At 35.8% G+C, this 14,763-nt stretch overlaps 1 protein-coding gene across 1 annotated transcript in view; it reads left to right on the top strand.

Moving 5' to 3' along the window:
* The first annotated feature begins 1,045 nt into the window (after nucleotides 1–1,045).
* Nucleotides 1,046–14,763, top strand: part of dnajc17 (DnaJ (Hsp40) homolog, subfamily C, member 17) — a 35,058-nt gene continuing 21,340 nt past the window's right edge. The window contains exons 1-7 of the mRNA XM_044143290.1: nucleotides 1,046–1,272; nucleotides 8,718–8,787; nucleotides 10,729–10,787; nucleotides 10,883–10,970; nucleotides 11,102–11,178; nucleotides 12,534–12,645; nucleotides 13,304–13,347. Coding sequence (XP_043999225.1) covers nucleotides 1,192–1,272; nucleotides 8,718–8,787; nucleotides 10,729–10,787; nucleotides 10,883–10,970; nucleotides 11,102–11,178; nucleotides 12,534–12,645; nucleotides 13,304–13,347 — 531 coding nt within the window. The 5' untranslated portion in view covers nucleotides 1,046–1,191. The remainder of the gene's footprint in view (nucleotides 1,273–8,717; nucleotides 8,788–10,728; nucleotides 10,788–10,882; nucleotides 10,971–11,101; nucleotides 11,179–12,533; nucleotides 12,646–13,303; nucleotides 13,348–14,763) is intronic.

Genomic DNA, 14,763 nt, shown 5'->3' on the forward strand with positions numbered 1-14,763 from the left:
AACAAAGGCACTTCACCTGAAAGACCACCAAGCTTTAGATAAAGGTTTGGTTTTACTTTCTTTTAGACAATATGATGATGTTTAATTTCTTATGCAGAAAAGTTTTTTCTACAAACTTTTGATAATAGTTTGTAAAATAAAATTTGTATTGGCAACTTTGGGTTATCTCTGCTTGTTTGTGTATTAGCTTTACTCAATTAAATTATCAGTAAATAGACCTTGGGGTGATTAACAACAAAATTCTTGATCATTTAAAAATTATTAATGTTTTGTTCTCATATTCTTGTGAATTTCAATTAAATAGTAATAAATATCTTGACTGCAGTAAAATTCATTTTAAACCTCAGAAAAATCTAGGATTCTCTTTGCTTCTTTAAATTTGTTTTAGAATTTGTTCAATATGAAGACTAAAATCCATCCCTCAAAGTGAGTTTGATAAATAAAAAATGAGATTGAAGGATACATGTGGATTCATAAGTAGCTAATTAGTGCTACACATGTGAGTGTCAAAACAGTTTCTAGAAAATTGTGTTCTGGGTACTTATATACCCAGAACACTATCACGAAGAGGAAAATAACTAAAGTTACAGAAAAGTTACAATACACAGAAAGAAGGACTCTCTGAGACACCACTCATACAAGTACATCCTCATACTCAGAGAAATTTAGAATCAAGTTGTTTTTACATTATACCATTAGCTTATTTAATTCAGTAGCAATAATTTCAAGGAAGTTTAAAAGATGAATAAAAAATGTTAATATGAGAAAAAAATTAAAGTTATATGCAGTGGTAACCAAGTGAATTTCTCCTTTTACACCGTTTTATACAAAGCAGCATGAAAATTGTCATTTGTTGTGCTTATTTTAGTGAAATTTAATATAAAACAAGATAAAGTAAAACCCGAACATTTCTGTCAAGAGTTAAACTCTAAAAAACTAAAACAAAACCCAACTCAACCCCCCCCCCCCAAAAAAAATCCAGCAAGCCCGAATTCGCTTAGGGACAAACTACATTTCCCAGCATGCAAAGTACATCCAGGTTAAAAGGTCGTCGACGTCAAACTCATGCTGCCTGATAAACTAAAACAACTGCTAAATTAGCCAAACGTTACCACTTCGAAACCAGCTCAAACGCTATTAAAATCGTGTTGTTTGCTCTGTATAGTTGCTCTAGTTTGTTTCAAATTAAAAATGTCTGGGAAGGCGAAGGAAATCTTACAAATGGACCTGTATGGGTTACTCGGCATTGAGAGCTCAGCTACAACGAAAGAGGTACGTAAAGGATAAAGCTTTAAAAACAAACCAATTCTACTAGCAGATAATGAAAAATGTGTGAAAGGTGGTTTTGCTATTTTTAACTTAAAGGCAAACTATAAAAGCGTATTCCTATGAAGCAGGCAGGAAGACTGTTTATGTGCCTAACTGAATGTATTAATTTGGTTTATCGCTGTAAAAATAGCACAGTTGCAGTGCATCTTACCAATTAAGATAAATGTCATGCAAACAGCATGAGGGATTTAACTCAAGAATGACCCGACAAAATAAAAATTAAACAAACAGCCAGTAAACATACAAACCAGCTAAATGCCTAACGTCGCAGCTGTACTAATCTAGAATGGCCACTAGATGGAGACGTCGCGGCAGGTAATTTCTGCATGCAACGTGTTGAAATTGTTCGCAAATTTAGAATATGAGAAAATAAAATAGTAAAACAAAACAAATAATAAGATAATCTAATGCAATTAAGGTGACTCAGATATTTGACAGACATCGTTTTGCTTATTAGAGTATAATTTTTTTTAAAGTCTCACTCTTGCATATCATAAACTTGCATTTTTCTTCATAATATAAATTATTAGTTCAAGAATATATTTGAGGTCATTAAGATTCCCTCTTTCCATGATTTACTTAAACTTTAATCACAGTCTCAGAGATGTTGACCACAATGTTCTTAATACTACTTTTTCCATCCACTGCCACATCTCTCCAAAATCCACTGGCCTAAACAAGGAGGAATTAAAACTACTGCCAAAAGAAGGGAAATACTTAATTTCTTAATTGGATTTCAAAGTGTTCTCATTCCCAGAGGATTATCCTTGAGGAAGTCCGTGGTTGTGGCTTGGGCAGAGCTGAAAATTGAGAGCGGTGACTCTGCGGTCTGTTGATGGTTCAGAGAGATAGTGGGATTGTGAGTACGTGCACTGAATAAAATCAGAGGACTCGTACAAAAATTAATCAAATGTGTGACGACGGATGTCATCAGACATTTATCCCAGTTGTTTGGCCTGTGGCTTCATCTCTCTTTAGGCAGGCCATTAATCAGGGAGAAAGGGAAGAAGCTCATCCCAATGTGGGTTGTCACATAAACAGGCATTACGTAAAAGCTGTGTTTTACAGACTGTAAAATATTGCTTTGATGCAGGAGTATTGCATTGAGTGTATGTCTACAAAGCCAAACTTTTTAATCCATTTCTTATATCACTGTAGCTAAATTTATGATGTTCTTTGATATTTAAAAAAGCTAGTGAAACTTATAAAAATCTGATTTAACAGCTGTAAATAACTAGGCTTGGGGTTTTGGGTAGTGGTGAGGAAAAACCACCAGAGTTGTACCTACCGCAGATTACAAGGTAAAGACATGTCAATAAGTGGGACCACACAGATGCTTTTGTGGTTTATTCCGCTTCTATAATTTTAATTAACCTTTTACCTAATGAATTGCAGTATGAAGCAAAAACATGCTCATATAACTTACTCTTTGATAGACCTTTGAGGTGCACAATTCTAGCTTATAGCAAGGCTGTTCTCGTACAAAGCTGTTCCTGATACAGTAAGTTGCAAAAGTAATCCCAACCTTAAAACTTTTCCACAATGCTAAGATGTAGCCATACATTTCAGTGAATTTAATTAGGATTTTATGTGTTGGACCAAACCTTTTTAGCCAGGATATAAAAAATTATTTTGTGTTTTCTTTGTCCTTTGGAAGGTTGTAGAAAATAAAACAATAATCGTGCCTGAACTGGAAATTCTGATCATGAAAATTGGATGTCGCCAACTTTCCTTTATTGCTGTATTTTTATGGTGACAGACACAATGAAAGATAAGGTACAAGGTTTTTCTTACAGTTTGCATCTTACTAAATCATTGGATTGCAATTATTGGACATCTTCCTTTAGTGTTTGTATGTATAAAAGGCAGCAAAGTGTGCTGTTGTAGAAAACGCAAGGTGTGCATCACCATGAGCACACATTCCCCACAGTTAAACATGGTGATGATGGCATTATGCTGTGGGGAGAGACAAGAAAGCTGGTCAAACTGGTACGAAGCTGCAATAGATTTGAAACAATGGAACAGATCAATTAGAGCGCATTTATATATTAGAATGGCCCAGTAAAAGTCCAGACTAAAATTCAATTGAGAACGTGTGGTAAAACTAGAAAATTGATGTCCTCGGATGTTCTCTAACAATCTGGAATAAAATGAGCATCAATTTATAGTTTCTGAATGCATAAAGCTAGTGAAGACATACTTTCAGCTTTCTTTGCAGAGAAAGATGCTTCTACAAAGTATTTACTGCTAGGGCTGAATATTAATGCTCACTACACTTTCAGATATTTTAGAAGGTTTTGAAGAAATTTGTGTGAAAAAAAACAATTAGATTCTGTGTTCATAGCAATAAAATAAACCTGTTTGAGACATCTAGAAGAATACATTTTACTGGAATTGTGCAGACTGTGATTAGTTATTTTTTTGTACTTTTGCACTGAAGTGGTGACATTTGCAAAAAGAATTAAGCGTTCTTTTTCTTTATAAATGTTTCGTCAGCTATGTTCTGGTGGCATGGGTGTACATCTACTGCTTGATTAAGGAAAAATGTACATATCAATAAAAGCAAAGTCTGATTATGCATTGAATCAAATATCCAAGTGGAACAGTACTGTGAACAGAAATCCAAAGCTGCTTCCAATGTTTCAGCCTCTGTTTGTATTCTTTCCTTTTATTACAAAATTATCCAATATTTTGTGTTCTACTACATAAAATACCAATAGAATACATTGAATTTTGTGGCTTTAATGTGCCAGAATCTTCAAGGCTTATGAATATGTGGAACGGACTGTAGATCTTTTATAGATTATCTGTGTTTTGTAAATGGATAATGATTGCTATGAAATATAATCTGCGACTAATACTCAATTTCAAAAGGACACTTTTAAATGTGCCTATCCTCCTAAAATGCTCAAGTGAAACTAAAGAAGAGTTATCCTCCCTATCGCTACCATAATTTAATTTAGCAAAACGGTATGAAATGCTTTCACTATTTTTTTGGACATATTTCAGAAAAACTCTCTGTTTTTCTGAAATATGAATCCTAAAAGGAGTCATAGTATCAGAGTTTTACTTGAAGTTTTACTATTTTGCTTGCACTTGCTGCAGTAGTTCTCAACATATTTACTTTTCCTTTTCTACAGGGTTTCTAAAACTAATAAAGAATTCAGTGTTGAAAAAATGGCTAAAACTTGTCAAGAATTTTGTTTTGCGACTATCCTGACACCTTAAATATTACAGACTGAAACAATTATGGACTGTGGTGCCAACGTTGAATAAATTGTAGCCCTGCACAAATTAGCATCTAGCTCAATGAGCTGGTGGAAAAACAAGAGAAGAATAGTATCACTGAGGATAATGCTTTTAATTTTCTCATGCTCAAAAAAGAAGATTGATATTCTTGACTGCTGCAGAACTTCATGTAATTATCTTTTGGAAACTCCAACATATTTGTCCTTCCACATACTTCCTCCAAATGGTTTATTGAACTTGTCCTGCCTAACTGAGGCTTTTACATAGCTAAAAGTATTGCAGAAATGTAAAAGATGTACTTTCATGCACATTTCGAGTTTAATAAAGCAAATAAACCTGAGAATTTTTATTTATGTTGGATTCAAAACTAGTACCAATATTGAAGAATGTGCAGCACATAATTTTCTCTAAAATGTTTCACACGAATATGCAGAATTACTTTTCTTAACACAAGGTAATTTTGGTTCTGTTTAGGACATTTACTTCATGTCATGAAAGTGAAATGATCAACATTTATACAAGAAACCTGTTTGCATTCATCCTCTCTCTGTTTGGCAATACTCCTTTCACATTTACTCTTTCTTCTCTGCTATGTTCTTCTTCTGGCTGCTATCTTCCTCCAGCAAATAATTGCCTCTAAATAGTGGAGTATAGCAATTAAGAGGGAGAGTCCCATGGTAGTGAGGCAGCTTATCAGCCTCAGAGGTTCTGCTGTGGTTGTGATGCGGCTAGGACACTCAGCAGCAGTTTGTCAGCAATCATTTGGCCTTGGAGACGGGTAATGAGGACAAGATGTACGGAAGAATCAGTGCGGTGGGGACTCAAACCATTTGGCTACTGTTGGCTTGCTGCTGCAGGATTGTTGTGTTCTCTTGAACTTGTGACTTGTCCTTCCACAAACTTAAGCGTGAGAAATAATTCAGCCATTTCCTTCTTTTAGTTTCTCACATTTGAAACCTAGAACATTGGGATGTTACAAGGAGCGGTAGAAGTAGTAGAATGTAAACTTATGATCAATATGGAGTTTCTTCTTATTTTTATTTTTCTTGTTTTGTTTGCATGCTATCAGGATTTCTTTTTGTCCTTTACAATCAGCAAAGTCTGCCAAAAGATGTCCATAAAGATGAAATCCTGTCTGAGCTGATTATGTTCTAAGTTTTTGAGCCAATGGGGTTCAGTCTTGAGTTCAATCCTGCTGGTTATGGCACTAATGGGAGCTACAGAGGGTTGATGAAATATGAAATGATATTTTAGAGAAAAAGAAATGAGAGGGGGGAGAAAATGGCAAAATATGATAAGTATTTAGAATGCAAATGAATAAAATCAGACAATAATTTGGAAATATGTTGAAATTGCAAAATTATCAGAACTATAATTGAACAACTTGGCTTTCTAAGTCCTGAATGTAGCAAACAATTGTGACCCTGATTAAGGCATATTTAATTATTGGGCTGACTTCTGACTTTGATCTTTGTTGTCAACTGCCCATAAAATGAGCTAGAAATTTCAGAAAGACATTTATTGTTTGAACACAGGAGGTTCTCCTGGGCAGTTTTCCTTTGCTCATAAAACAACAGCTGAACTGAACTAGGGAAAATAAGCTCAGGAAAAATGAAGGATTAAACATTTTTTTTTTTTATTTAAGCATCAATTGTGTCATGATAACAAAACCAAGGGACATATTTCTTAAATGTTACTGCAGTGTAAAAAATGTGAAGCAGATGCAAACACTATGTACAGCAAAAATTATAAAGTGGAAGGAAAATAATGCATGGTATTCTAATAAGATGGAGCATTTTTGCCAATCTCTCTGCATAATTCCTCAATAACAGTCAGACTGGATGGAGAGCATCTCAAAGCGTGAGATGCTTCCCAGTTGAATTTAGGTGTGTACTTTGCTTGGACCCTTCCAACAAATGAGTATGCTTCAAGTTATCCATTCCATTGTATCTCCAGCTTTATCTTTTGGGTTACAGCCCTGCTGGACAGTGAACCTGCACACCAGTAAATAAGCAATAAGAAAAAATAATGGCACTTCTTGATGGGCCGCATTGCAAATGCCTGCCAAAGGCCTGCAGATATTTCAGCTTCTCAAACTGCTTTTTGCCTTGAATAATTTAGTTTGATTTACAGGAAAATCTGTAAATTCTGGAAGTTTTCTATGAATAATTTTGAGTTACATTACGCAGAAAAATCCACAACTGGGTTAATCTGCAAATACTGAACCACAAATACGTGGGGGTCCACTGTGTGGTGTTTCATCCACTTTAGAGTTCTGCCCTACTTTATGTTGGTCTGTCACAAAACATCCCAAACGAGATTTTGTCACGTTACAAAATGTGAAAAACCTCAAAAGACAATAAATGTGTTTGCAAGACAGACTTCTGACAATGATTAAAGGAAAATAGAGCAAGTTATGAATACATTTTAATTCTTTATTTCAAAGTCTTTACAAATTTTAGGACCACAGATTGCCTTCAATCATTACTTTTGTTGATGGAAAAAACTGTTTATTTTTTGTAGGGTGCGGCGAATGCAGTAAGAACACAGACTTTAGTGTTTAACTTGCTCATATCTTCCCTAAAATGTTTGGAAAATTTTAGAAAGAGCTATAATTGGAATTATTAAGCAAAGAGCAAGGAGAGACAGATGGAGAGGGGCTGAAGCCAAAGACTGGAGCCAGAACTGCAGCACTGGTCTGCCAGTTTTAGCTTGAGGATGATTATTTGTACCAAACAGAAAATACTTAGTATTCTTTTACGATGCCTAGTACCTGAACACCCTGGACGCTTTGAAGTAAAGAAAAGAAAGAAGAGAGACCCGTTTATATCATTGAAACTTAAGGTCTTGTGCTTTTTACAATCCATATCTGTCTTAATGTGTATAACACAGGGACTCATTTAGGTTGTTGCTAAAAATGCCGCATCTTACCACATTCTGCTTTGTTTGGTCAACATTGGAGCTCGGTTTGCACTGTAAAGGTCAAATTGTGCTAAATAACCTACATAAACACTGCATATGCAAGAAGACAAATGTAAATGTTTCCCAGACATGAAGAAAGGTGCTTCCACTTTTTTTCATGGCCTGCAGCATAATGGCACGAGATTGATTTATGTGAAAGTCGGGACGGAGCGGGCCGGGGAGTCGGAATACGTGAAAACATGCGGGACATCAGAACGTCTGATTAGGATTTGTGTATTTAGGCAGTGCTCACATGTAAGAAGGAATGCATGAGGCAGATCTTTAGCATGCAATGCACAGTGTACATCTGAGCCTGTGTTTTTGGAGTAGCGTGCAGAAAGTCGGAGCCCCTATGGTATTCACAGAAGCTTTTCCTGCTTTCTTTTGTTTCACCAATGGAGGAGACGTCTAATGGAAAACTCTCCAAACAGGACAAGTGAAGGGAAAACATAAGCAGTCACCCAGTTTACCATCATCATCATCTAAGAAGAGCCATGACTCATTTAGAAAGAAAGTTGTAAAATTCAAACTTAAAGCTATAATGCTCCATACTTTCCATTGTCTTTCAACTTTTGCTTGAAGTTGGTTCATCCTGAGAACCTTGAATTCTCCTCTTTCCCACCCATAATTTAGCATTATTCAGAATTAGCCCATAAAATCCCATTCGCTGCTTCTTCTGAGAACTCGATAAACGTCTGGTAATTCTAGTCCTTTTGATCTGTTTTAATTATCATATTTTTGTGTGCTTTTCTTTTGTGTTTACTTTGTGTATTAGTTTATTTGTAATATTCTTTTTCTTGTTTTCTTGGTTAGTTTGTCTAGTTAATCTGTATTGATTGCATTTTCTTGGTTGTATTGGTGATCATCTCTCGTTAAATTTACATGTTTGACATGTTAATATTTGCATAGATTTTAAATAATTTCTAAATCCTGAGGAATTTACTGTGCTTCTTTTAATCACAGGAAAGGAAACCATTGTCCTTCACAGATTTTAATAAATTATGAATGATTGATTTTTTTTATGTATATGAGCAAAAACAAATGGAGCAAAAATTTTATAAATACCAATGTTGCAGGTAAATGTAAGATCAACTAACTTTCTAATGTGGCAATCATTTTTTGAAAGCAACAAGGATGAAGAAATTAATAAGAAATTAATGTATTCTCCTTTTAACCAGATCAAAAAAGCCTACAGACAGAAGGCACTGACCTGTCATCCAGACAAGAACCCAGACAACCCCAAAGCAGGTGAGGGAAAACTTTTTTTATAGCTTCATTTAGTCTGTTTTTGCCTTTGCTGCATTTTCATGCACAAACTTCTATCATTATTCTGAATTATCTGACTTTTAATGAATATAAGTGTTGCAAATACACATTGTAGCTACCACAAAACTTGTTTTGTGTTCAATAGCTTTGATCTTTAACCCTAGATGGAAGAAAATTGATTATTGTATTTGTGAACATCTCATAAATCATCATGGCTGAAGCCTAACATAAACTGGAAGATATACTGAAACAGCATCATCATTGTTTCCCTGACTAGTGAGCACCTTACAAGCTAAATATCATCTGAAGAAAAATGCTATGGTCATAGTAGGCCAATATCGAGATCTTTGTCCCCAATCCTGAGAATGTTCTGAGCAGTCAAAAATAACTTTTAGACCAAAGAATAATGTACCAAGTTTCAATCATGGTGGTTCTGAAATGCAAGCCTGTAACTGTGGGTAGACACAGTTTCTTCCCGTTTCCCAGTGGGAAATCTGACTTCGGAGGGTGTTGCAGTTGATTCTTTTCAGTTTCCAATACAACTGGAATGCAGCATTAGATGCAACTTGGGCCTTCAACAGGGTGATGATCCCAAACTCTAGAAGAGATGCTAGAAGAACGGTGTCACAAAAGATGGTCAAAAATCAAGTCAGCATTATACCAGGACCCTAGAAATGGCTACAAAAAATTACAATATGTTGTAATTAAATTATATTTGAAAGTCAATTAAAAATGTATGTTCTGTGATTTTTCTATCGTCAAAAAAGGAACAGTTCTAATAAATCAGAATATTAAAAGGTGATTTTTTTTTTTTTTTATGGTTAAAAAGAAAGGTAGATGATTTATCAGGTATGTATTTAAACTCCTTGGAAAAACCTCATCAGCATCACAGTTGCCTCTGTTTCTGTCCTTTTCCTAGTTGATGAGTCAGTCTGCTCTCTGCAGCAAGAAGCAAAGAATTTCACTGCAGCTTTTTGTCAGTGGGGGGGTTGAAGCAACTTGCACAAAACGCTGGTAATGAGGTATGTTTTCAGGGGAGGTTACTGTGGTTCCTGGATGGTTTAGATGATTTCTGATTGTGACAGGAAAAAAAAAACTGGAAATTGGTATGGTTAGGAGGTTGAGAGGAATAGTACAAAAGCAGGGGGTCGGTTTCCCAGAAATGGAAAAGAAGTGGTTTGGAGGGCCTCAACATTTGAACTCACAAATAGACAGACTTGGCCTCTAACGCACAAAAGCAGAGCTTGACTTGGAACTTGTCACCCCTATGGGGGCAGCTGTATTCACTGACTGAAGATACCCCTCAAGAAATCTCTCATTTTTCTTAACCAACCTTGTTGGGACACTTGAGTTGCTTTTTAGGCATGGCAGATTCCTCCTATCCCCTCAGCCCCTGGTTGGATTTCATTTGAGCCAGTTATATCCATGGAGGTAATCTGACCGCCTTTGCTAACACTATCATCTGTTTATGTGTATTGCCATTCCCCACAGGGAGTAACAATATCAGCCTGTTAGGCCTTCCATAAGTAAATGATTAAGGTTGGCCAGGATGGTCAGTGGTGTAGGATGAGTCCAGGGAATGTGGTCTCCTAGTGTGTACATTTATAAATGTGGGTTTGTGTTAAGTGACAGCTGGAGTGGAGGGAAACTGAGGATGGATGGAGAGAGGTGAAGACAATTCGCCATTTCTCATTGGAGGTAGCAGGTTTTATAAGAGGAAACCACTGGTTTCTTTATGTAAATGTTCAATGCTTTGTCCATAAATTAAGTTTGCATTGTGTGTAGATTTATTCTGTTTTCTTTTCTCTCCTTAGTTGTAAAACATTGACTTGTATGTCAAAATTTTTATCACTTATTAGCCTAATATTTTATTTTTATTTTTACTGTAAAACTCACATATTTGCCATCGTCCCTTTCTTACAGCGGAGCTCTTCCATCAGTTGTCCCAGGCTCTTGAAGTTCTCACTGACGCTGCAGCGAAGGTGAGACCAACAATGTATTTTTAACCTGTAAAACTCCTCCTGATTCACTCCCACATCATCGGACAGTTTGTACCTGTGACTGATGCTCTTCTCAGGCTGCCTACGACAAGATTTGTGCTGCCAAGAAACAAGCTGAAGAGCGAAACAAGAAATTAGATGATAAAAGGAAGAAAATTAAACTTGGTGCGTAGCTGCTGTTTACCTGTTTATATTAAAGGTATTGCTGGGTTATTGAAACAAAGTAAAACAATTTTAAAACAACTGGCAGAAACTTCATTTTGAATATATAAAGGACATGAGTCTATTTGTTTTAGACTTGGAGGCCAGAGAACGGCGAGCAGAGGCTCAGAGCCAGGAGGAAGTGCAAATCACAAGAACACTTGAAGAAGAGGTAAGAATATCTAAAGTGTGTTGAACAGTAAGAATATTTTGTCACATTAAAACCACACAATCAAGACTAACACGATCAAGTTCATAATTGGAAAATGGAAGAAAAGTTATACATGGGGTTCAAATTGTTTCTCATATAAATCAAAACATTGTGACATCCATTTTTATTTAGCACCCTTTATTTTGACAACATCCAACATCAGTAGCTGCAGTCAGAAGTCTCCTAATTTAGTATATATAGTACATCTGTGTGTAATTTATTGTTAATATGAATCCTGCTGTTCTGTGAAGACATGATGGAGGCAAAAACACAACAGACAGATCAGGGAGAAAGTTTAAAGCAGATATAGGTACATGGTGTATTAAACAACATTCCATTTTCCTTTTCTTTTAAAGATCCACAGTCTTTAGTTTCAGATACGAAAATGTTTGATTTCTCATGCATACAAAAACATACTCATTAAATTAAAATACCATCTACTTTGTTATGTATACTATGATACTTCTATGTAAATCACATAAAGTACAATATCCATATTCATTAATACAAGCACACACACAAATGATACATAATTTTTATAATATCTTTTACATTGTTAAAACTGTAAGCAGTGTTTTAATGTTTTTTGTTAATGAGTAGTATTGGGCAAGTTATTTGACATAATACTGTCAGCTGTGAATGAGGTGAAATTTGGTTCTGTGAAGTATATTGCCTGAATGTAAATGCAAAACACACTAGTAGGATCTAGATTTGTACGGATTAACAAACCAGGTATGCTGAAGTCTCTGGTTCGATTGTCACAAATTCTGAATAAGTTTGTATAGAAACCTTGAGAGAGTTAACTGCTCGACATTCGGGAGAGGTTGCAGAAGAAGAAAACTTTGTAATTTAGAAATGGGATTGACCACAGATGCTTACTGGAAATTACTTATTCTAATGTGTCCAGGAAAGTCTGAAACACAAGCAGGTGCTTTATTTTGTTTTTTGTCAAATACGTGTTCCTGATTCAGTTTCTAGTTGATTCTTCCAACCCCTTGGGGAAAGATCAAAGGTTCAATCTGAAACAATAGTTTTTATAATCTTTGGTTATATTTATCACTAAGACCACTAGAAAATTTTGCATAACTTTATTCTAACTGAAAGATATAAATGAGAAAGGGGTGTTTTTCTCATGACGAGGATTGGCATTAAAGTGTAAAATCTATTTTTCTTTAAGTTCATGAAAACACAAGCCAGGACAGAAAACTAACTCAGCATTAAAATTGCAAAAGATCATAATTTAAAGAAATTCTGTCTACAAAATGTCCATGCAGCTTTGTGATTAACACCGTATTATTTGTGTCTGAACCTAAAAGATCGCCCGCTTGAGGGAGGAGGGATCCAGACAACTTGAAGAAGAGCAGAGGCTCATCAGGGAGCAGATCCAGAGAGAAAGAGAAGCACAGTCAGGAAGCTACATTCAGAGAGGTTTGATATCTTCTTAGATTTAACCATCAAACGTCTGTGCTTGTCCAGGTTATCATAAATGTATCTGTGTTTTCACGTTCTGATGTTCCAAATTCAGTTTGATCAGTTAGTTGATGTTTTTTGTTTCCAAGCAATCATCTAGCCTGACCACACCAGCCACCGTTCTGCCTGTGGTTCACCAAATATTATTTAAGCAACGAACAATAACAATAGCCGAACTTATTTGAGAAGAGGTCTATTTTAGTTCATTTGGCAGTCACACGTCTTGGCAAAGTATCATAGGAATGCAAAGTGCCAAATGCGCGCACACACACACAGAACTGTCTGTCAGACCTTGTTCCTTTTCCTTCGTTGTTTAAAGCTGCAGAGTCTTCTGGAGATATAAATCCGACCCTCTTTTGTGGGTGTGCAATTACTCCTTCATCGTCTGTACATATTTCGAGTCCCCTCTGTTTGCACGCACTCAGCCCTCCCCTGATCAGAGCCATGTCTCCAAGAGTCAAAAAAATTTACCACATGGGAGCCATTTCTAAGTTGCTGTCTTTTGGCACAAACCTCTTGACTGCTCTCTTAAGTACCATATTTCAATTAAACAGTTGCTCCTTTGTCTTTTTACTTCACTGTCTCAACTGTCACTAATGGTTTTTCTCACACTCAGGAGGGGAGATATATTCCCAGAGCAACGTAACCCCAAAACTGAAGGTAACACTCAACATCTAAGGGCAGTTTGTGGAAATCAGAATGGGGGGCTTGGTATACATTTTATACAAACCTTTAGCTGTTTGTAATTTATTATTCAGAGACCACAAATGCTGCTTCATCACTTAGCACATATGTTGCTCTCACACCACTTCCTCCCGATTAGGCATGATTCTGTCCGGGGACCAATATTTATGCCAAAAGAAGGCTTATTATATTTCCTCCTGGAAATGGCCTGGTTCTGTGTGCATTAACGGATGCAAGGAACGTTAGCTAATGTGTTTACACCCTAAATCTGGTTCTAGTAATTGAAGGCCATCTAAAGCAGCGGCAATATCCCCAGATGTTTGTATATTCGTCTAGAAAAACAAACAAAAGCTATTTTGACAGGATCCCAAACCACAGTCACAAACAAGAGAAAGTCACAGCAAATGTAAAATGTTCTTTTCTCAGTTTAAACTGCTTGCAAAAGTGTTCTTGAGCTTTTACACATTTTGGGACCTTTTTCCCATTTACTCCATGGATTTGGGGATTTTCAGCATATAACAGGAAGTGGAAGGAAAGTAAAGTTTTTTTTTTTTTACTTTTACCAATAAAAACTGTAGTGTGCAGAATGTATTGCTAATATATTGTAAAGCTATATTTGAAATATATTTCTATATGACTTCATGGACTGCAATAAATATGTCTATAATATTTTTATTCATGCAGAATAAAAAAGTAAAAAAAAAACTAAAGTGTTGGTAAGGTGTGCAAGTTATTCATCATAAATAATCATTTTATTTCATACCAATCAGCTCTTGATCACGGCAGTCACCAATATTATAATATTTATTATGTAGTTCAGCCTTAACATTCAGTTCTCTTCTTCTGATACCCCAAAAATCTGGTGTCTTCAAATGTCAATCAGTATATACAGTCAGACTCTATTAATCCAGCTGCCCTTGAAGGAGCTTCACCTTCACCTTCACTTTTGGCCAGGACATTCATCATTGGCTTTAAAACATTATTATTTACCAGGCCTTTCCATTAACTTGCTATTTGGATCTTTTCCACTAATATCTTTACTGTTTGTAAATTTATTTAAGTTGTGATCAAAAACGGCAGTTTTATGGGGTGGAAACATCACATCACTCAAATATCTGACCATCTAATTTAAATTTTAATGGTTAGGACAGTTATTATTAAGTAAGGAGAAAGTTCTGCTGGAAAAGGGAATGCACATTTTCAGCGATAATTATTGTAAAAATGCTACATGGAATTGAAAATTCCCAGAAAATGTGTTTCTTTGACAGTGAGCAGATTGCTGGAACTGAATCAACCCCCTGTGCTTGCCATTCATTATGCTGCTCTCAGCAGTTGCCATAAAACTGGCCAGTTTTCTGCTGTGGTTTGTCTGTGAATATGAGACATTGAACA

The sequence above is a fragment of the Gambusia affinis genome, linkage group LG16 (genome assembly GCF_019740435.1).
Source record: "Gambusia affinis linkage group LG16, SWU_Gaff_1.0, whole genome shotgun sequence".
Classification (NCBI taxonomy): domain Eukaryota; kingdom Metazoa; phylum Chordata; class Actinopteri; order Cyprinodontiformes; family Poeciliidae; genus Gambusia; species Gambusia affinis.